Source organism: Cygnus atratus, chromosome 24 (genome assembly GCF_013377495.2).
Source record: "Cygnus atratus isolate AKBS03 ecotype Queensland, Australia chromosome 24, CAtr_DNAZoo_HiC_assembly, whole genome shotgun sequence".
NCBI classification, from domain to species: domain Eukaryota; kingdom Metazoa; phylum Chordata; class Aves; order Anseriformes; family Anatidae; genus Cygnus; species Cygnus atratus.
Window position 1 is genome coordinate 258185 of NC_066385.1, and position 20687 is coordinate 278871.

Here is a 20687-nt window from a genome sequence, read left to right on the forward strand (position 1 = left end):
ATGTCACGGGTGAAAATTCCAGGTAGGTCTGAAAGCAAGCAGTGAGACAGGGAGCACCAGGGCAGGCTCATTAGCCTACAGCCTCTGAGATTTTGGGTAGTGTGTTGTCTTTCTGGTTCAGGGGACTGAGATGGGGTCTTTGAGCTCTTTGAGCATTTTCTTCCTGCACAGAGGCATTTTTGGATAGTGCAGCAAAATAATGGTGGTATTGTTTAAATCTTGCCCTGCTCATACTGAAGAATAATATCGTCTACCCTGCAATAGCCTGATATCAAATCGTTGTAGAAGGGGTCAAAGGGGTTTCAGGAGTCTCCAGACAACCTGGCTGAGCTCAGAAGACGTGGGGTGCTGCAGTCCCCAGGGGGTGGGAAACCTCCTGGGTATCAGGAGTAGGGCTGGTCAGGCCTTGCAGAGCAGCAGCACACAAGGGCATGTGGCTGCCATTACAGAGCCCTAAAGAACATAAGCACCTAATAGGTCTGATAAGAAAGAGCACGTTTAGAATTGCAGTGCTCTGTTGTGTGACAGATATGTCCTGGTAAGTGAAGCTGGTATTAAAGCCGTGCCCTGAAACATCAGTGCGAGTTTGTTGACCTTCATGAGTGTATTTTTTATCCACTAAAGAAATGAAAGGTCACACTAGGCATTTCTGGGATACTTAGTTTGCAAATGAATACATGGAGTTCAAATACCAGCACTGGACGCATTTGAACTGCAAATGCAGGCTGGACTTTGGAAAGTCAGCAGCTGGGGGCTGTGATGCCAGAACCCAGGTCTGAATTTTCTGGGTCAGATGGAAAGGGCATGAGCAGCACCCTCAAAATGTCAATGCCACCCTGTAAGACCAGGAGTGAAAAATCTGTGGAGCTGCAGTGTCTCAGCTGTCTGATCCTGTTGGTGAATAAGTGGAGATGTGACAATAGGTGGCAGGAGGATGAAAGAGAAACATTATATTTGAAATCACTATCCATCCTGATCTTCATAAAGGGTGGTGGGTCATGGCCAAAAAAAAAGCAGATAGCAAAGCAGCCCTGGCGCTGAGTCACTAAAACATTTGCTCTTTTGTTCAGGTAGGAGAATGCTGTTTTGCCCTCTTAAGTTGTTTCTATGCTCTTCTGCATCCCTGTCCCTGAACGGAGGTGTAGGGGAAGAACCTTCAAGACAGCTGGGTCCTATTAGATGAGTAGGTATCTGGTAGTTGCTTGTAATGTTGACTGAGATGATCTAGGTTCTAGAAAATATTCTTCCCCTTGGACAGCTGCAGGGAAAACCCAGAGCTTCCTGTAAGGCAGAAGCCAGATCTGAGCTCTGTAAAAGAGCCTCAGTTGGATGGCATTCGCAATGTGGTTCGTCTACGCACATAGTGCTGAAGCTATTATCATGGCACAGTGAATACTGAAATTACATCCTTGTAGTGTAAAAGTGACAAGTACTGTTCTTTCTTTTGTAAGTGGAAGGCTTTGCCTAAACTTGTACTTCACCAGTCCCTTTTAAATCACTGATTTGATGATTAGGCAAAAAGGTTTAGATTTTTAAGGGCTGATCACATCTGTTTTTATTTTGTTTCTGTTTCATCTCAAACAGCAGAAGAGAAAGGTGAGTATTGCTTTTTTTTTTTTTTTAAATGCTCTGCTGTGTTACTGTCTAGACATGATCACTGGAAACAAACAGCAGTTACATGATCATGGCGAACTTTTAGCAGTTCAAGAAGGATGCTATTTTCTCAGCAGTGCCTGTCGTGCCCCTCACTGTTTCATGGAATGGTTTGGAACTTCAGGTCCCTTGGTACATGAAGCTGCTTTTTGTTAAATACTGTCCTAGCACCCCCAAGCTCCCGTTTAGAGGACTGCTTTCCTCTGTGGCAGGAGGAGAAACGCTCTGCAATTTCCCTTGTGCCTATTCATGCTTTTTTTTTTTTTTCCTAAACAGAGATCCAGCCTAAATTAACTTTTTTTGAATGCATCCTGCTCCTAGTGGATTTGATCCATAAGGAAACAGATTCAATGCTTCGCCTCCTTTACTCAGGCTGAAACCCAGAGTATGATGTCCCTGCCCTTTGTCTTCCTACTTTGTTTGCTAAGGCCCATGTGTGTCAACACCAACCATTTATTACTGAAATCTTGGTTTTGTGACATTGCACTGCTGAGAAATGGACCCTAGTGCCAAAATTTGCCCATGTGTTTACAGCTCAGCACAAACCCCTTTGCCTTAACGTATGTAGCAGGAAAGGAAGCCACTGTGTTATGTTTCCCAACTAACCTACTGCTAGGACCTCAGAACTGTAAACTCAGGAGTATGCTGTTTTGTTCCCTCACAAGACCCTGTGGGAGCAGAAGTTGGATAGGTTCAATGCTGAAAAATCTCTTTTTAGGTGTAGCATATTTCTGTCATGCATGCCAGTCCTTTCTGCTTTGGTACTCACCTGCTGACCACGATGTCCTGTTGGACATGTCAATGGTGTGGCCCCACGTGCCCTTCTTTCAGCATCGATCTTCACTATGCTTCATGCTGAGCTGCCAACTGCCAGTGAAACCTGCTCAGCTAGTGTCCATATGCTGCTATGCAGTGTGCGTTTTGAGGAGATGTTCCCAGAAGAGCCCTTGGGTTCTTGTTTTATGCTATTTTGCTGGCAGTAGAAAGGCTTTTAACGACCCTCTTCTGCTCCCTAAAACTCCAACCAACCTTGTGTCCATGGGGACTTTCATAGAGCCATGTTATCTGGCACCTTTGCAGGATGCTGAATGTGATGGGCTGAGAGGGGTCTAGGCCACACGTTGGTACCCTAGCTAGGAGCTATTCAGCTGCCTTGTGATGGCAGAAACTATTTTGGCTGCCAGCTTTGTCCATCTCCATGGCCACCCTCTGTCTTCATCCTGCCTGGATGCCTTGTGGAACAAGTGGGCCTTGGATTTCCTGGAGTTACAAGGGCTCTGCCAGTCTTTCCCTCTTCCCCCAGTGCATAGTCTCCTAAGTGTCCTTCCCAAGGAGTGGAAAGTGGCTTCTTTCTCAGCCTTTTGTGCTACTCTCAGACTGTGGGTTGTGTTTACCTTTTCCAGTGTGCTGCGGATCTCTAGGTATGTCTCCAGTCCACAATGTGTGGGACAGGGCCCTGTAAGCTTGTTGAAAAGTTTGGAGGGTGCTCAGAGTCTTCCAGGTGGGGTGGAGGTGGAGGTGTATTAAGGAGATGAGAACTGAGCTCTAAGCTGACGGCAAGGAGCACCTTCCTGTTGGGGTGGCTGGGAGCCAGGTGCCTGTGTGACCTGCATCCCGCTCTTTCTCCTTGCAGAGATGGATGAGGCAATGCGCTCCTTCGCAGAGAAGGTCTTTGCCTCTGAGGTGAAAGATGAGGCGAATCAGGCAAGAGATCTCTCCTTTTGATGTGGAAGAGATCTGCCCCATCTCGCGCCAGGAGATGAGAACACACATGATGCTTCAGGAGAGTTCCTCCACAGCAGAAAAGCGGTGAGCAACAACCAGGGTAGGAGGGGAGAGGGAGAGGAGCAGTGTCCTGCTCATCCCAGCCAGAACTGGAAGAAAGCAGGGGGAACATAAATCAAGGTCTGTGAAAACAATTCACCAACAGCCAAAATGGGTTACTTCCTTGGTAATCCCAGAGCATCTGTCAGGTGCTTCAGGTTTCCTTTCCAAGTGTTCCCACTGATGACGGAAAGACACCCTTGGCCTCAGCACTAGCACCACAGTGGCCACAGCTCTGCTGGAGAGCTGGGAGACCTTTCTCTGGAAAGGTGCAACCTCCAAAGACTGTGTGTGCTTTTCAAAGTCTGTGGCCACTTAGTGTGCTGTGGCTTCTACTCTTGGCAGTGTCTGTTTAAGGTGCTCAGAAAGCACCAGTGAGATGGTTGACGTTGTGCACAGTGGAACATGGACTGGTAAGTGCCCCTGACCTGTGTGTGGCCACGGAGTCAGGCTGTTTGCCTGAGGCTTTCCTCCCTGGCAGGAGGAAGCGCATGCTCCGCCTGAAGACAATTGCACTGGCACTCCCTGTGCTCAGAAGTCTATAACCAGACTGTCCACTATTGATGAGGTCATCTCTACCTCCCCCCTGTACCAACGGTGCCTGACTTCCAGAGGGTACAGATCACAGGGGATTATGCCTCTGGGGTAGGTACTTGCATGGCTATTCAACTTCCCCATGCTGATTATCACCTCACCTAGTCCTTGCCTGGCCCTCCTGAGTGCCAATTGTCGCAGGAGTCTTCACCAGGTGCAGTGGGGACAGTCTGTGTCTTCCAGCTCTATTTGTGTCTCATAAGCAATCTAATGGTGTCCTGCTGCATCCCTGGAGGATCTTGAACTGAACTCCCTAAGGAGTCTCTGGGATGCTGCATGCTTCCCATGAGATTCTCTGTACGGTGGGGGAGGGCACGGAAGGGTCGGAGATGCTCATTCTGCTGCAGCCTGCCTCCAGCTTGCACACAGCTACGCCTTTCTGAGACCTGTGCACACATTGCAGAATCAACAGACTGGTTTGAAGTTGCAAAGGATCTCCGGAGGTCATCTTGTCCAACCCTACTGCTCAAGCAGGGTCACCTAGAACTTGTTGGACAGCACTGTTAGCACAGCTTGTCCTCATTCCCTCTTCTCCTCCTCCTTTCTTCCACAGCCTCCTGCTGTGTTTGTGCTGCTTAAGAGATGCTGATGGCAGATCGTCCCCTCCTGGGGCTGGGCAGGGTGCTCAGCTTGGAGTTGCATAGCAGAGGAGCCATTAGGGGAACCTGAAACTCCATCCATGCACAGGCACATTCCTTCTGCCATGACTGCGCCTAGCTGCAGCTACTGCTTGGTATTCTGTCATGCTGCTCCAGTCTGACCAATCTTAAATGCCCAAACACTTGTCTGTGCAGTAAATCACAAATTCTTGACATACTGGCTCTGTGTATGTTGTTGGTCATGCTTCAGTTTTCAGCCTGGGCTCCAAAAATAGCTTCCAGTGTTCTGCCCAGGCCTGGCTTCCATTTTCAGTGCCAGCTACAGCTTGAGGTGAGGACTGTAAGAGGAGATGACAGCTGAAATTCATTTGTTCTGGCATGAGGAACTTCCCTTTGCCATGTCCAAGACTTGCCATCATCCCTTCTTTGTCCTGCTCAGGCAGAGCAGTGGGAGGGAGGGGATGATTGTAACTTGCTGTAAACATAGCTGTACTCTTTGCATTTTGATGCACCGGGGTCTCTCACAAGCAGCTGGGTTTCCTGTTGTGTGGTTGCATTCAACAAAAGCTCTCTTGCAGGTGACAGTTGAAGATTTTGAAGTTGTCTGCAAAGGCCTGTACCGTGCCCTGTGCATTCGGGAGAAATACATGCTGAAGTCTGTGCAGAGATTCCCCAGGACCGCCATCTCAGTACCTGCGTGCTATTGAAGGTGATGTCTGGAGGGCAACTGACGCTGGCCCAGGTACATTCAGGCACCTGCAGGGTTTTGCTCTCTTGCTTCAGCTTGGGACAGCCAGGTGTCAGAAAGGGGTTGTGAAGTGCTCCTTGGGACGATTGCTTACCCAGGCTGCTGCTTGTGTCACAGTGCTGGGGCTATTCCTGCCCTGTGTTGGGGGTGGAGGAACACGGCAGGCTTGTGGGGTTTGGCTGGCAGCCTGTGCCCCATGGTATTCTCCCCTGGTCCAGTGTTCACCCCGCCAGTGAAGGATGGACAAGATCCCTTTGAAACTGGAATCTCGCTGAGGACCTGGGATACCATCTCGAGATGAAGGATGGGTAGTTTTACATCTATGGTGACAAGGCAGCAGTTGGAAGAAAGGAGCCAAAGGACCGGCCCTAACCCTGCCTGGAGCACTTCGTTGATGACATGAACTTCCTCTTGGCCCTGATTGCACAGGGGCCTGTGTAAGTGCCCAGCCTAGCACGGCTGCATGCAGCCAAACAGGTACTGCTTCATCAGACAGAAGGAGGGCCAGGGAAAAGCTAGAGTTGCCCCTTCCTCTCCCTGAAAGGAGGGAGGAACCCACTGATGCCAGCCCAGTGGCCGGAAGCCTGAACAGGAAACTTCTGCCAGACCTAGATCTCTATGGCAGAGGCCTTGGAGGAGCACTGTTGAGGGGTGGCCGGCCTCAGGATCCCACCTGGCCACGTCCGCAGCCTGCTGGCAACCCAAGCGTCCTTGGCACTTGTCAGCAATCTTGGCTGGGGTCTTGAGCAAAGTCAGTGTTCAGGGGTTGGAGACGCCCACTGTGGGTGTATTCATACCTGGCAAGACCTTCCTGCAAAGCTCTGTGAAACAGCCAGAAGCACCGCAGGGAGGCAGGCTAGAGCAATGTGAGTTCCTCCACCTCAGGCGAAAGCTCCATCCCGGTGCGTTTGTCTGGCTGTGCCCAGTCACTGTTCTGCCCTTTGCTTTACCAGTAAGACCTATGCTCATCGGCGCCTGAAGTTCCTTTCATCAAGTTCCAGGTGCACGAAATGCTAAATGAGATGGAGGAGATGAAAGAGCTGAAGAACAACCCCCACCGTGATTTCTACAACTGCCGGAAGGTAAATGGCAAGGCTCACAGCCCTAGTGACCCTGCAGCTGAGCTGTCGTGGTACCTGCCCCTCCCTGAGACATGCAGATATTAGAGTCAAGGTTTGGGACACCTGCATTGCTCCTGCTAATGGGATGGGACTGACAAGGCTGCTTTTGGCCTATGCCATGGCTGGGCTGAGCCATGCTCCCCACACAATTTGGTCTCACTTAAGGGGTTTGTTAGCCTCCCTGTGGTGGTACCCAAGCATCCATCCTGAAGCTGGATAGCCGTCCCTCTGCTTTCTCAGGTGGACACACACATCCATGCTGCAGCCCTGCATGAACCAGAAAACACCTTCTGCGTTTTATCAAGAAATCTTACCGTGTGGATGCTGACCGTGTAGTTTATGATTCCAAGGGCAAACAGCTCACCCTGAAACAGCTTTTCCAGCAGCTCAACCTGCACCCGTATGACCTGACAGTGGATTCCCCTGGACGTCCATGCAGTAAGTGGTAGGGCACTTACTGTAGAACCATTCTTATATCATTCTCATCCACCCCTGCAGGCATAGCTTTTCCCCCTCCACGTGTACTCCCATGGCACACTGCACACATTGGTGTTTGTGGTAGGGTTTAGCAGCTCCTAGCTTTCTGGGTTCTTTAGATCAGCCCCTGCCCAGCTGGTATGCTTGGGACCCAGCATGTGTTTGCAGGATTCGCCCTAATCGCCTCTACTTCAGGGGCGGCAGACGTTTCAGCGCTTTGACAAGTTCAATGCCAAGTACAACCCTGTGGGTGCCAGCGAGCTGCGTGATCTCTATCTGAAGACAGAAAATGCTATCAATGGCGAGTACTTTGCTACCATCATCAAGGTAGGAATACAGGGCAGGAGAAAGCACTTAATTTGTGGGGCTGCTGTGCCCACGGGATGGAAGATTCCTGTGCACTGTCTGTTCTCTTGGTTCTCAGGAGGTTGGCTCTGATCTGGAGGATGCCAAGTACCAGTATGCGGAGCCTCGCCTCTCAATCTATGGCGATCAGCTGAGGAGTGGCACAAGCTAGCCAGCTGGTTCAACAGGGCATCGGGTCTATTCCCCCAATATGAAATGGATGATCCAAGTACCTAGGATTTAGTATGTGCTGTGGTTCTGAGAGAGCACTGTGCCTTATAGCGTGCTGTAACTTATTCTTTTACCTGAAGGGATTATGGGAAGAGTGGGCCATATTCCTCTGCTAGTGGTTAATCCCTGTCTCTGTCCACAGTGATGTGTTCAGATCTCAGAATTTCCTCCCACACTTTGGGAAGATGTTGGAAAATATCTTTGTTCCAGTGTTTGAGGCAACTGTCAATCCTCAAACTCACAAGGAGCTGAGTGTCTTTCTACGCCATGTGAGTGTTACCTGATGATGTTGTCAGGGTGTGGTGAGCACTGATGTTCCTGTTTGCGCACAAGAAATAGGGCATTGGCTTTGCCTGACATGGAACATGTTATCAGTGGGTTTGCAGCTCTTCTGCCACATTCTGGGAAAGGATGTACATCCAGAAGTGCTGGAAGGAAGAGGTCAGGCTCCCTGGGCTAGGCTGCTGTGGGACTGTAAGAAATGCTGTCCACTTACCTCCTGGAGAAGTGGTTTAATGTGAGCTTTCTTTCCTACCCCTTGATAGAGCTTAGGGGTTTGTGAGGAGTAAGGTCTGCAACCTTACTCCTCAATTCTGCTCCTGGGTAGGGCAGGGTGTGGGCTACAGCCAAGCTATGGTAAGCTGCAGTGGGGCAGGTTGAGGCAGCCTACCTGGGCACGATGAAGTGGGGAGCTTTGAGATACAGCTTTTTTTGTTACTTTGCCAAGCAGATCACTGGATTTGACAGCGGTGGATGATGAATCCAAGCACAGCGGACATATGTTCTCCACTAAAAGTCCAAAGCCAGAGCAGTGGACTTCTGCGAAGAACCCATCCTATACCTACTATATATACTATATGTATGCCAACATCCTGGTGCTTAACAACCTACGCAGGTGAGGCCCAGGATCTGCTAAGAGACCTGTCTGATGGACTGGCAGAAGGTGGCAGAGGCCCTCCTTGCTCTGCCACCAGTGTAGTTTGCAGCTTCATGTCCCAGAGCAATTTCCAAACACTCCTCAGTAGCAAATGTGATGGAATTAGGGTAAAACATTAGGATTGTAGAGATGTGTTCATTGCATGCACAGCGAAGAAAGGAGAACAAGTAATGTGCTCTTAGGTCAAGCTGGGTTATTGGGGGGACACACTGGCAGGGGCTGAGCTGGACCTGAAGTCAAGGGATATTGCAACGCATGCCACCTAACCCTGTTTACCTCCTCTGAGTCCTCCTTCCATGTGCTTAGGCAGCGTGGTATGAACACATTCCTCTTCCGTCCACACTGTGGGGAAGCTGGGGGCCATCACACATCTGCTTGCAGCCTTCATGACAGCAGACAACGTCTCCCATGGTCTAAACCTCAAGAAGGTGAGTGGAATAGTCTGCCACAGAACAGCCCAGGAGTGGCAGAGGAGAACATGTTCACAGCTGATCCTCTGTTTTCAACTGACAGATGACAGCCTGGCTTCAGGCAGATACTGCACGATCCCTGGGTTTCCCCAGGCACGTTTGGGGATGCAGTTGTGAAATGTATTTACATTTCCAAAGGGTTCAGCATTACAGACCTATCATTGGATAAATCTGTTATCTTTGGAATCACTTGAGGTCTAAAATCATCCAGATTTCAACTCTACTGGTCTCTCATGCTCCCTGTGAGCCCTGGAGGATTGCTAGCTTGCCTACCTGTCCTTTTACACGACACAAGCACAGTGCATCCGATTTTTCGCTGAGGAACTGGGTTGATCTGAGGTGTGAGCCTGAAGAGGTGGAGGTCACAGCAGCTTTATCCATAACCTGACAACTCTGGCTCTCCTTTGCAGAGCCCAGTGTTGCAGTATCTATACTTCCTTGCCCAAATTCCCATTGCTATGTCCCCGCTCAGCAACAACAGCCTCTTCCTGGAATATGCTAAGAATCCATTGCCTGACTTCCACCAGAAGGGCCTCATGGTGTCCCTTTCTACAGATGACCCCATGCAGTTTCATTTTACCAAGGTACTGTGTCAGCTCATCACCTCTCACTAGCCAAACACGGGCTGGAGTGCATGGGCCTGGCTTGTCAGCGGAGCCAGCGGTGTTTGCAGAGGGTCTGGCCCGATGGGCCATCTCTGGGACAGCCGGGCTGCACAGGCAGAAGCAGCTGGCCTCTAACACAGCCTTTGGCTGCAGGAGCCCTTGATGGAGGAGTACGCCATCGCTGCCCAGGTCTTCAAGCTCAGCACCTGTGACATGTGTGAGGATCGCCAGGAACAGCGTCCTGCAGTGCGGCCTGTCCCATGAGGTAGGCGCCCCCCGGGGAGGGCAGGCTCGGCTGAAGGGACCAGGAGCGCAGCCCTGCCGGCCTGCTAGGGGCCGGGCCCTGCGCGGCAGCAGCCGGTGTTTCCCCCTGGTGCTGCTGGCAGGGGGCCGCGAACATCGGTGCCCTGCCTTGTGTGTGGCAGGAGAAAGCCAAGTTCCTGGGTGAGAACTACCAGGAGGAGGGGCCCCAAGGCAACGACATCCGGAAGACAAACGTGGCTCAGATCCGCATGGCCTACCGCTACGAGACCTGGTGCTACGAGCTCAACCTCATCGCCGAGGGCCTGAAAGCCGAGTAGGAGCACGGACGGACGGCGGCAGGGCCTCGGGGGCCGGGCCCCCTGCGGACAGCGGCGGGACCTGGGGCGCGGGCACGGCCGCGGGAAGCTCAGCGGCAGCCGCCGGCCATTAAACGGCGTCTGCCAGCAGCTGGAGCGGCCTGCAGGGTGCGGCGGGGCGGGGTCAGCGGCGGCGGGGCGGCCGCGCCCCTCAGCGCGGGGCTCCCGCGCGGGGTGTGTGCGGGGCCGGGGGAGGGCGGACGGGACGGGGCGAGCCGCGCACCGCACCGCACGGGCCCGGCGAGGGCCTCGGGCTGCGGCGCTGCCGCGGGGACCCGGCCGCGGAGGCGAGCGGTGTGCCGCAGCCGGGCGGGGGCCGTGGTGCCCGGCCGGGGCCCCGCCGCGTTGCCGGCCGCGGAGTCCTTCCAGGCCCCGTGCCCTGCGCGGGCCGGGACGGGCGACCGGAGCGTTCCCGCGGCGGGTGGGGGACGAGCGAGCGGGAGCGGAGCCCGGCGGGGAGGCGGCTGGGCCTGCCCTGGACGAGCCCCAGCCCCGCGTTTCGCCCCGTCCTTCACAGAGCGTTCCTGCGGGGCAGGTTACTCGTTCGTAGTCCGAAGCGGGCGGGGCAGCGCCAGGTACCTCTGCTTTTCCGTCTCGAGCGGCCGTCGGGGCCCTTCCCCGCCGCGCTGTCCGCGCGGCACCGGTCTCCCCCCGCTGCCGGTCCGCCAGGCACCGCCCCCTCCCCCTCCCCCCCCCCTCCCCCCCGGCCGAGCGCCGCCCGAGCCGGCCCCTGCGCGCTGCGAGCGCAGCCGTGGCGAGCAGATGAGCGGCGGGGAGAAGCGCCTGGGGAAACGCACGCGGGTGCTCCTGGCGTGTGCCGCCCCTGTCTGGCGCGGCTACGGAAGAGGGGTTGAGGAGCGGGTGCGGGTCCTGCTGCGGGGGGAGGGAGAGCGGCGCGGGGGGCAGCTGCCGAGCGAGCCGGGTGCTGCCCGGCCGGGGCCCTGCCCGCGGGGGGGGGCGTGCGGCTCGGTCACGGGCGGGTGATGCAGGCCGTTTGCTGGGGCGATGGAAGCGTCCTGGCCGGGACCTGCAGCCCCGTTGTTCCCCAGCATTGCGGTGTTTCTGTCAATCACCGGTCAAGCCAGCTGTCCCTTCAGGGGCTCACAGGCGGCATCGAGGGAATTGTCCACCATCCGAGCATTTAGAGAATAAAAATTCTTGCAGGGATGGTCCTGTGGTGAGAGAAGAAAGGGACCCAAAAAGGCTCCTAGGCAGCCTGTCCTAAAAAGTATGTCCCTGGCTGTGTGTTCCGGTTTGTCATGGGGTGGGGGGGGTAAATGCAGAGAACGTGTGGGGATGCCAGCTGTGTGTGCTGGGGGGGATTAAACGGTGCTGTGTAGCAGCCTTATGAAACGTTCCTACTTGAAACAATCGGCTGGAGGACCTGCCCTGGAGCACTGAGCCCTAGTACTGCGCACTGGTGCTTAGCGAAGTTCTTAAGCTCAGTCTTGCTGTACGGATGTGGCTCCTCGTTCCCTGTAGCTCTGGCTGCTTTGGGAACGTGTTACCTGGATGTGTGTCCGAAAGGTTTTCCAGTGCTGTCCTCAATCTGCACCCTCCAAACCTCTTAGAGCAGCTGCTTCCGTGCTGCTGAGATTTTTCCAAAGGAACGAGTGGCAGTTGTCCTGGCCCCACACCACTCACCTGTGGTGGCCTTTGTAATGTGAAGGTGTTTGTGGTTTTATGGTGATATCATCAGCCTGGGGGGAATTAGATACCTGGTTCAGAAGTGAGAACAGGAGGGAGTAAATCTGTTGACAGACTCTCACTTCTGATAGTTGCACCAAGAAACTGCTGCAGGATCACTCGTGTTTGTGTTTAATTTTCTCTCTGTCCCACCGTGGTTCTGAGTTCTTACGTGAAGCTGCATCATTTCTGGGGCACGTAGGCAGTCCATGGTGTAGTGTCCCAGACAACTGCTGTTTTCAATATTGTGAACCTGCGTGTTTAGCTACCGTAAGACAGGTTAAAAAAAGCAAGCCTTTAAAAATAGTAGTGTGGGTTCTGTCTGTATGTCCTCTGCTGTGAAAGCTTTCACAGCTTATATGTTTAAACTTTTTTTTTGTTTGTTTGTTTTTTAGCAGGGGTAGAAACTTACTTTCAAGAAGTGGAATTTCATCCCTTCAGAAAAACAGTGGAAATTAAGAGTCAGACATGTTTTTCTTGTCTATATAAAAGTCTTAGGACCCATGACAGAGGTCAGACTTAATCTCTTTTGGACACATAGTTAAGATTAGCATGACACTTGCTGTGTTTGGGATCTGTGCTGTACATTGCCAGGTATTTGATAAGATGGGACTCCATTCCACGGCACGATATGCAGAAGCTTCAAATGAGTTAATAACTAGAGTTGCTTTGAATGGAGGTGGAAATGACTAAGCATGCCGCATTCCTGAAGTGTTACTTATTTTGATACGAAATCTGCTTGTTTGGTACTGCCCACATCTTTCAGGCATCAGCGTGACAGTTTTGTTCAGAAACACTTCGGGTTTGTTCTGGAGTTGAACAGAATGAGAGTAGCTGAGAACTCTGGAAGGGATCCTTGCTGCCATGCTGACTGCCCCCTCATCCCTTCAGGACAGCATCTCTAGCCTTCTGAAGACCAGAAGCTGTCTTTTATTTGGCTACCAACGCAGGAAGCTTAATGACAAGGAGATTTGTTGTCTCTTAGGTGGTTTAGAACTGTATAGAAGGTGCAAAAGATTGCTTCAGAACTGCATGGGCTTGCCAAATCAGTGATTTGCTTGTTCTCATGCCTGTTGTACAGCAGGATAAGGTAAGGTGGTGTGTTAGTGTCTTTGTTTAGCTAATTACCTGCCAGCATGATTATAGTGAAGGGGTTTGCAGGGAACCAGTAGCACCAGCAGCTGGTGGGCTTGACCTCGGCATTTATTCTTGGACAGTGCTGGCACCATTCTCTCCTTGAACATGTGGTTTCAGGAAACTGGATTGTCTTGAGACTGCGTGGAAAATGTGTAGCACCCTCTCTGGCTTTCTGAGTTGGAAAAAGAGTAACGGCTGCCTGTCATGTGGTGTGAATGTGCCTTTATTCCTCTGCTTTGGATAAAGAGGTGGAAACTATCTTCAGACAGCATGGATCTGAGAGGCACTCTTTTGGGGAGAAACGTGTGATATTTCTGGCGTGTTTTGTGTAGAAATGATTTAATGTCCCTTTGTCCGTGACTGTTGCTTTCAGTGAGGTAATTCAGTATTTTCGGCTGCATTGGGCTGCTGTAAGTACTAGTGCTGTAGGGATGATAAACTTGGCTTTTGTGGAAATACTGAAAAGCACACTGGGGCCACTAAGGGAGTTTGGAAGAAGACATCAAGAAGGAAGCAGTCACTGAAAGTCTAGTTAGTTTGTGAAAATGATGGTATTTGTGGCCCCTGATATACAAGTGCTGGCTGCCTGACTTAGGTGGTCTCTGACAATTGTGTGGCCCTAAGCTACGTATTAGACTTTCTCAGGCTGTCTCTGAGGGCTACCTGGTGTGGGTCAGACCTCTCCGATCTCTTTCTTCACCAAACATCAGGTTCTACTCCTTGCCCTGGCTCACATAATGAGCTTAGATTGAATGCCTTGTGCTTGGTAGCAGTCACCTGCTTTGCAAGCCTGTACAGGTGAAGAGCCACATTCTTCTTCTTGGAGGATGGGTTGTTTGGGAAGGCGGAGTTCAGGGTTGTGGCTAGTGGAGCAGACTGAGCAGGCTGTTTGTATGTGCCCAGGGAAGCTGGCAGTGTTGGGGGAAGAAAGCTGCTGGTGCTGTAGGGAAGCAAGGGAGCCTTTGGTGCCACGTGCGGGCTTGCTGTCATCAGCATGGAGCTGCGTATGCTGTGGCTGGCAGGGGAAGATGTTGAAGTGCCTTGAAGCACTTAGTCCTGTGAAAAAACCATTGCTCCCTGTTCAAGGGGGGCTGACAGAGCTCTTGTTTGGAACTTTGTCCGTGCGGGAATTTCTGCAATTTTCCTTCCCAGACTGGTTTGCTGCAGCACTATGCTAGGACTGGTGTTCTTCACTACAGTCTCTCCTGAAGTGCTCGAGTTTTGAGTGTTGCTCTCCCTAGGTCTGGTGACCTGTTCTTCTCTGAAGACCACTCACTGCTTGCTTTGGGTGGGATGCTGGTTTCTCCTTTCTCAGAATGGCTGAGGATTCTGGTGCTAAGCCTGTTTTTTGTTACGTGTTCCTGGCTGCATCTTCCTGGTGTGCTGGTGTTGGTGGCCTTCGACCAGTGGGGAATGGCTCAGACTATAGCACATTGCAAGGTCCTTTGAAGGCCTGTCCCTTTGCGAGTTCTGCTTCCAGCGGTCCTGTGTTTGAAGAACTTGGCAGGAGTGGAGATGCCTGGCCTGAAGCTGTGCTGGCTGAAGGGAAGCTGTTTTGCCCTCTCTCCTAGACTGTCTTTTCCCGTTAGAACTCATGCTTTCTTGCCAGCTTGTGCTTCGGGCCCCCAGGAGCAGCCCTGAGCACCGTTTCTCTAGAGCAGTTGCAATGGCGTAGGGGAAGGGAAAGTTGCTTTCCTGTCTGCTAATCAGGGCCATGCAGACAGGGGTTGAGGAAGGATGGGTCTGCTCTGGCTCAGGATGTTTTGGAAACGATACCTATTTATAGGAGATGGCAGCTGCCCCTGGCTGCCTGTGAGCAGCAGGAGAGCAGCCTGGCTGTGTGGGAAGAGGGTCTGACAGCGGGGTGGTGGCACTGCAGTAGCCTGGGCAATGGAGTGGGTGGGGAGAGCGGGGCTGTAGCTGTGGTTTGCTGTTTCTTATCTCGCTGCTCTTGTTTTATGTTTTTTCAGGGAGACTTCTTAGTGTTGAGGGAATGTTATTGAGTAGAGGAAGAAAGCAGGGCCAGGCTTGCTGCATGGCTTTCCTTTCCCTAGACCTGGCCAGACCCCCTCAGCTTTGCCGAGTGCTTTTTCCTAGTACAAATGGAGAATACTAAATAGACCTAGAGGGCTGGAACTTCAGTTAGGTAACTGCCTGGAGAAATGGGTGAACAAAACATAACAGAGCCTATGAGCTGCTGTCTTCTGTCCAAGATGAATTTTTAATCATGCTGATGTATCTGAAAATACTGTGTGTGCCCTGTGAACTGCAGGTAGAGCTGTACAGCTCTGGGGATAGGGACTCTACATATGACATGTCTGTACTGAGGTCAGCACAACTGTCCTAATCCTCCTGTATGAAGCAGTAGCCGCCCTGCCACTGCTGACTCTGGAGAAGTAAATGTGGTTCCCTGTCATTGGCATGGAGCTGCAGCAGGGGAGGGTCAGGCTGGGTGTTAGGAAAATGTTCTTCACCAAGAGGGTGGTCGGGCACTGGAACAGGCCCCCAGGGCAGTGGTCACGGCACGGAGCCTGCCAGAGTTCAAGAAGCATTTGGATAGTGCTCTCAGACCCATGGTCTGATTTTTGGGTGGTCCTGTGTGGAGCCAGGAGTTGGACTTGATGCTTCTTGTGGGTGCCTTCCAACTCAGGATATTCTGTGATTCAGTGCTCTATAGAGCTGGCACGGTGTCTTGCATCTTGCTGTGTTGAGTGCACTGTTGGAGACATGCTGCTGCGGTGCTTGGCTGTGTGCTGCCTGAGGTACTTTGAGCAGTGCAGAGCGTGAGGAGAAGCAGCACTCCTGTCTGGCCTGCATTGGTACATGCAAGCTGAAGAGGGGCTAGCTGGGAGTTCTGCTGCACACAGGACATGATGCTGTGTTCCTGCATCACCAAATAATCTCCTTGAGTTCGGACCCTGGGGATCCCCAGCTGTGTTTTGTTCCTGTTGCAGTGTTCTGTTTGATTTTTAATCCACTGAGACCTCTAGTTCCTTTTGTTAGCCCTCCCAGATGCATGCTACAGAAACAGGCTTTGTGGGGTGTGTGCTATGAAAGTCAGTCTTGAACGTGTGTTTTGGGGGAGGAACGCTTTTCAGCAATTGGCCAGAGTGCAGCTGAGAGCTTCTGCTGATGTGTGTGGTTGGAGTGTAGCTGATGGTGGTTTTCTTCTTTTTGTCCTCAGGTTGTTCTAACAGGCAGTCCCTGCAGGTCTGATACCCAGGGGTTCTTGGAGACCGCTGCGTGCTTTGGAGTCTCATGCCAGCTTGATACATGCAGGGCACAGGTGAACCTGAGCAAGGCTGGAGATGGGGTGTTCATAAGCACGTTGGCACTTACTATGCACCCAACAGGGACTGCTGACGGTAGCTTCTCCCGGTCTGCTGTGCAGACCCTCTCCCGGAGCCACTGCCGCAACATCAAACAGAAGATCTCCCAGTGGGAAGGGAGGACACGAGGGTGCTCCAGCAAGGAGAAAGAATGCCTGAAGGACTTTGGAGTAAAATACGATCCAGGCTGTGATGTTCTATCCAAAGTGAAGCCAGAACATACAGAGAAGGGCAGAAAGGCTGGGTCTAAAGACCCAAAGAACTTGGGCTTGGACTTCAGGGAAAATGCAGGGAGCTGCTTGCAGACTGATGACCATGGTGACCTCAAGTCCTGTGCGTGCAGCCTAGCTTCCCAAGCCGAGGAGAATGGAGAGTGGCAAGCAGGCTTCCTGGACCCGGGGAAGGCACTGCCCCCAGGCAGCTTCTATGCCTCGCGAGGGCTGTGGAGGAGAGCAGATGCCTTTCTGCCTGGCAAAGCCCCACCAGTTCCCTTGGACCTGGAGAGGAAGCAAGGGAGCTGTGGCTCCACAGAAAGAGAACTTAGAGCTGAAGAAGTGGACTCATTCTGTAGAGCAGAGAGGAGCATGAAAGACATTTATTCAGTGGCTGTGGGGCAAGAAGAGGAGCCAGCTGCTGTCCCGCCACCTAAGCCCCGTAGGACTTTCCGCTATCTTGCAGAAAAGACTGCGAGTGGCTGCAGCAATGCTAGTGCTACCAAGGAAGCTTCGCTGCAAAAGAAGCATGGAGGAGACTCAGTGTCATCTTCCAACAATCTTGAGAAGAGAACAGCCAGCAGGAGTATCAGAGGAAGAACCCAGAGGTACATTGATTCATCTCTCCTGTATGAAACGCGTTTCCTTAAATCAGTTTCCAGATGGGTGTGGTGGTTTTACTCAGGTGGGCAGCCGAGTTCTACCACGGCCGCTCTCTCACTCCCCCTCCTCAAAGAGGAAGGGGGAGAAAATACGACACAAAGAGCTCAAGGTTTGAGATGAGGATGATTTAATTAAAGGGAAAAGGGAGAGGGGAAAAAAAAAAGCAAAGGCCGTGCGGAAGCACAGAGAGAGCATAAAAAAGCAGTTACTCTCTACTTTCCATCAAGGAGCGATGTTTGGCCATGTCCTGGGAAGCAGGACCTCAATATGTGTAATGGTTGTTCGTGAGGACAGATGCTTCCACTGCAAGAGCCCCCCCCCCCCCTCCTCCTTCCCCTTTCCCACCTTTTATTGCTGAGTCCGGAGGGGAGCATCCATGTGCTTGCTGTCCCCAAGGAGGATCAGTCTGTGTAGACTGGAGACTACAACTCACAGGTACATGCATTTGTCTTTAGAAGATGTTATGCTGGTTTTCCTCTAGGAAATCCTTTGAGTTTGAGGACATCCAGGGCTTCCGCAACTGGATGGCAGCCACCAGCTCCCACAAACTTCGAGAAGAGACAAATGACACTGCAGGATCCAGGCTCATCTACGCACAGTCAGAAGACAATATCTACGAGGACATTATCTGTATGTGCCTGTGCTTCTGGGGGATTCACTCACCTTATTTGGGGGTAGCTATGCAGCCGAGGAGGGAGGAATGAAGAGGAGAATGCATTGAGGACCTGTCTAGCTCTGTGACTTTTATAATCTTCCCTATCTGGGTTCCTTGTTGATGTTAATTGCTATCTGCCTGTGAATAACTATGCAGAATAACTGTCTGCATCTGGTTTCAGATGTCGTGGAAGGTTGCTAGAAATGGCCTGTGTTAAACAGATTTCTTTATTAGCTCTTCACATCCCCTGCTTGAGTGCTGCATAGAGATCTGTGTGAACACTGGCAAAATTAGCTTCTTTGCAACAGAGCTACTTTCTCTGCGGTGTTGGAAGTGTTCCATTTTGTTGAGTCTATGTACAGCTTGCCAAGTTGATGGTAATGGGTTAGAAGGATCTTTGTGTGTTAGAAACCTAATCCATCTCAAAACAGGTCTTTCTTCAAACCCTGTTCAAACTTGGCAAACAACTGCACAGACTTGTCCTAATCATTTCCCTTGCAAGAAATCAGACCTTTGTCTTCTTCCATAAATCCTCTGTCCCAGGTCCTACAAAAGAGAACCCCTATGAAGATACCAGAGTGTTGCCTTTACCCCTGTGGAAGATTCCATCTGTCTGGAAGTTACCACCCTCCCGAAGCACTAGTAGGGCTCCCAAGGTAGGGTGAGGGGATTAAACTGTCACATGTTTAGAGAGCCATCCTCACGAGGGCCCCATTTTGTGCTCCTCCCCTGCTCTAATTCCCTAGTGATATGTCATTGTTTTTCATATATGTTTGTTGTTGTTTTTAATGTAAATGGTAATGAACAGGCATGACAGTGGCAATTGGTAAAGCTGTTAAGGAGCAAAAGAATAGGAACAAGAGGGTGTTGATGAGATATTTGAGTGTACAGGATGGGGGTGGGAGGGAGAGCTTGGTAGAGCAGGACATTGCAGGAAATTTATAATTTGTAGTCCCTTCTCTGACTCTGAACTTGGACCAAAGCTTAATCCCATGCTTAACCATCTCTTTTGATATTATTTTCTAGCTTCCCCCAAAACCTTCCTTCCTCAGTCGCAAGACTCTTGAGCTGCAGCCCTCCCTAACAAATTTGCAAGGAAAAATGGTAAAGGACACAACATTGCCTGTCACATTTACTGAGTGGAAGCTGTTCCGAGCAGCAGAGGCTGCTAGCAGGAGAAAGAACTTGCCCTGGGTAAGATTTAAACTTGAAACATTACTTCTTGCATTGCATTTGAAACTCTTGCTGCTTTGTCTAGCACCTCTACATGCTTTGTAAGCGGTCATGGAACTGTGTGTCAGTCAGATGAATGTTGGCTAGTACTGCTGTATGTGTGGACAAGTGACCCTTTTGAACCATTTCCCATCCAAGTAGTAGGGCAGATACTGGGAGATCAAAAAACAGAGGTTCTAGCTAGGCCAGTGGTAGTTTTGTTGGCCAATAATCTGCAAACGGGATAATGGGTCAACTGTAGATCAGTGCTGTATGTGAATGTCAGCTGTTCCTAGTGCTTCGTCATTTAAGCCTTGTTCCCAGTGCTTCCATGAAGTGTGATGATGCTGGTTTTGTGCTGAATGCAGTGCAGGAATGCAGGGAAACTCTGAGCTAAAGGGCCAGCTCTGTACAATTCTGTTTGAGTGTACTTTGCTCCCCGTGACTTTGCAGACTGACCCCCGGTGTTCTCCCTGCAGGAACTGAGTTATTAGGCAGCTGACAGTGTTGTGCTGCTGTAGGGAGATGGCTGGGCACTTGGTTATTTGTCATATTGGCTTGTAGTTCTTGACTTCCCACTGGGAACGTGCTTTTGTAGCTGTTTCATATTCTAAAGGTGAAGAGCAGCTTATTGAGGGATAAGCCTTCCACACAAAGCCTTCCAACAGTTCTCCCCTCTGCTGATTCTAGTTGTTCCCTTCTGCCTGTGTGCCAAAGATGGATATGCTTCTGAGGCCAGAGTGAGAAAGGCCTGTAATCCATTTTTGCACTAGAGGATTAGGATTGGTTGTAATTCTCATTTGATATGCTGGTAATCTTTCTAGATTCTGGTATTAGTTACCAGCTTGTAGAACGTGCTATAGAAGGACAGCTGCAGCTACCACTGTATGCTGTATGTGTGGCACTTGGTGTACAGGACTCAAATTCCAGTTGTGGTAGTGGCAACAACTTACTTTTGTCATGGGAAAATCATTTAACTTCTGCAGATCATTATTTCTTGAGCATATACACCCAATTTTCACAATTTGCATGAGAGTGTGAGGTAGAGTTGGACAGCTGCAAAATACTTGTCAAATGTTAAGTGTTTTAGAATAACAAGGAACTTTTTCATGTGTTTTGTAAGCAAACTGTAGGCTTGGAAAGTCAGGAAGGAGTTGGCGTTGGCAAATTATAAAAATGCTGTGATGAACAGTATCTTTCTTTTGGAGGGGGAAAATATAACATTCGCTAAAGCAAACCTACTTCAAAAATCTGGTAACAATTTACATGCAGGAAGCATACTTTGCTGTCAGGAAATTGAGCCAAGATTGCTCAAGAGATTGAGAAAAGGATTGGAGTCTAAAAAGAACTTTCTTATTGCTTAAGAAATGCATAGGTGCCTTAAAACACACCCAGTATCTTTCACTGATGACTCAACGGTACAAAAATCAGAACAGAAATTGAAAACCTTTCCCCCTCTACCACCCAGTGTAATTTAGAGAAGGCAGATTTTGGAAGAGAAGCACTGCCTCCTGCTGTGTGCTGTTTTCTTCCTTTCAGCCTCATGTCTGTCTAGTGCAGAACACTGGG

General features: G+C 51.0%; 2 protein-coding genes across 10 annotated transcripts in view; both read left to right on the top strand.

The window, feature by feature from the left end:
* On the top strand, positions 1-10185 carry AMPD1 (adenosine monophosphate deaminase 1). Its single transcript, XM_035561379.1, is given in 29 exon segments — positions 1-22; positions 1585-1596; positions 3287-3354; positions 3356-3462; positions 3959-4002; positions 4005-4070; positions 4073-4122; positions 5249-5350; positions 5352-5412; positions 5637-5678; positions 5681-5855; positions 6372-6406; positions 6409-6500; positions 6780-6812; positions 6815-6961; positions 6963-6977; positions 7212-7343; positions 7441-7504; positions 7507-7550; positions 7552-7604; positions 7735-7861; positions 8323-8340; positions 8342-8487; positions 8836-8884; positions 8886-8957; positions 9410-9583; positions 9758-9826; positions 9828-9869; positions 10030-10185. Coding segments are annotated over 29 exon segments (2217 nt in total).
* Positions 10090-20687, top strand: part of DENND2C (DENN domain containing 2C) — a 23650-nt gene continuing 13052 nt past the window's right edge. For 2 of the 9 annotated variants that reach the window (XM_035561370.2, XM_035561369.2), the window contains exons 1-5: positions 10951-11085; positions 16232-17196; positions 17733-17881; positions 18450-18562; positions 18933-19100. In XM_035561370.2, the coding sequence (XP_035417263.1) occupies positions 10987-11085; positions 16232-17196; positions 17733-17881; positions 18450-18562; positions 18933-19100 (1494 nt within the window). In that variant the 5' untranslated portion in view covers positions 10951-10986. Of the gene's footprint in view, positions 10182-10201; positions 10333-10657; positions 10800-10950; positions 11086-11329; positions 11453-12674; positions 13001-16231; positions 17197-17732; positions 17882-18449; positions 18563-18932; positions 19101-20687 lie in introns of those variants that run through there. The other 7 variants (XM_035561373.2, XM_035561371.2, XM_050715311.1 and 4 more) reach the window with 6 other exon arrangements.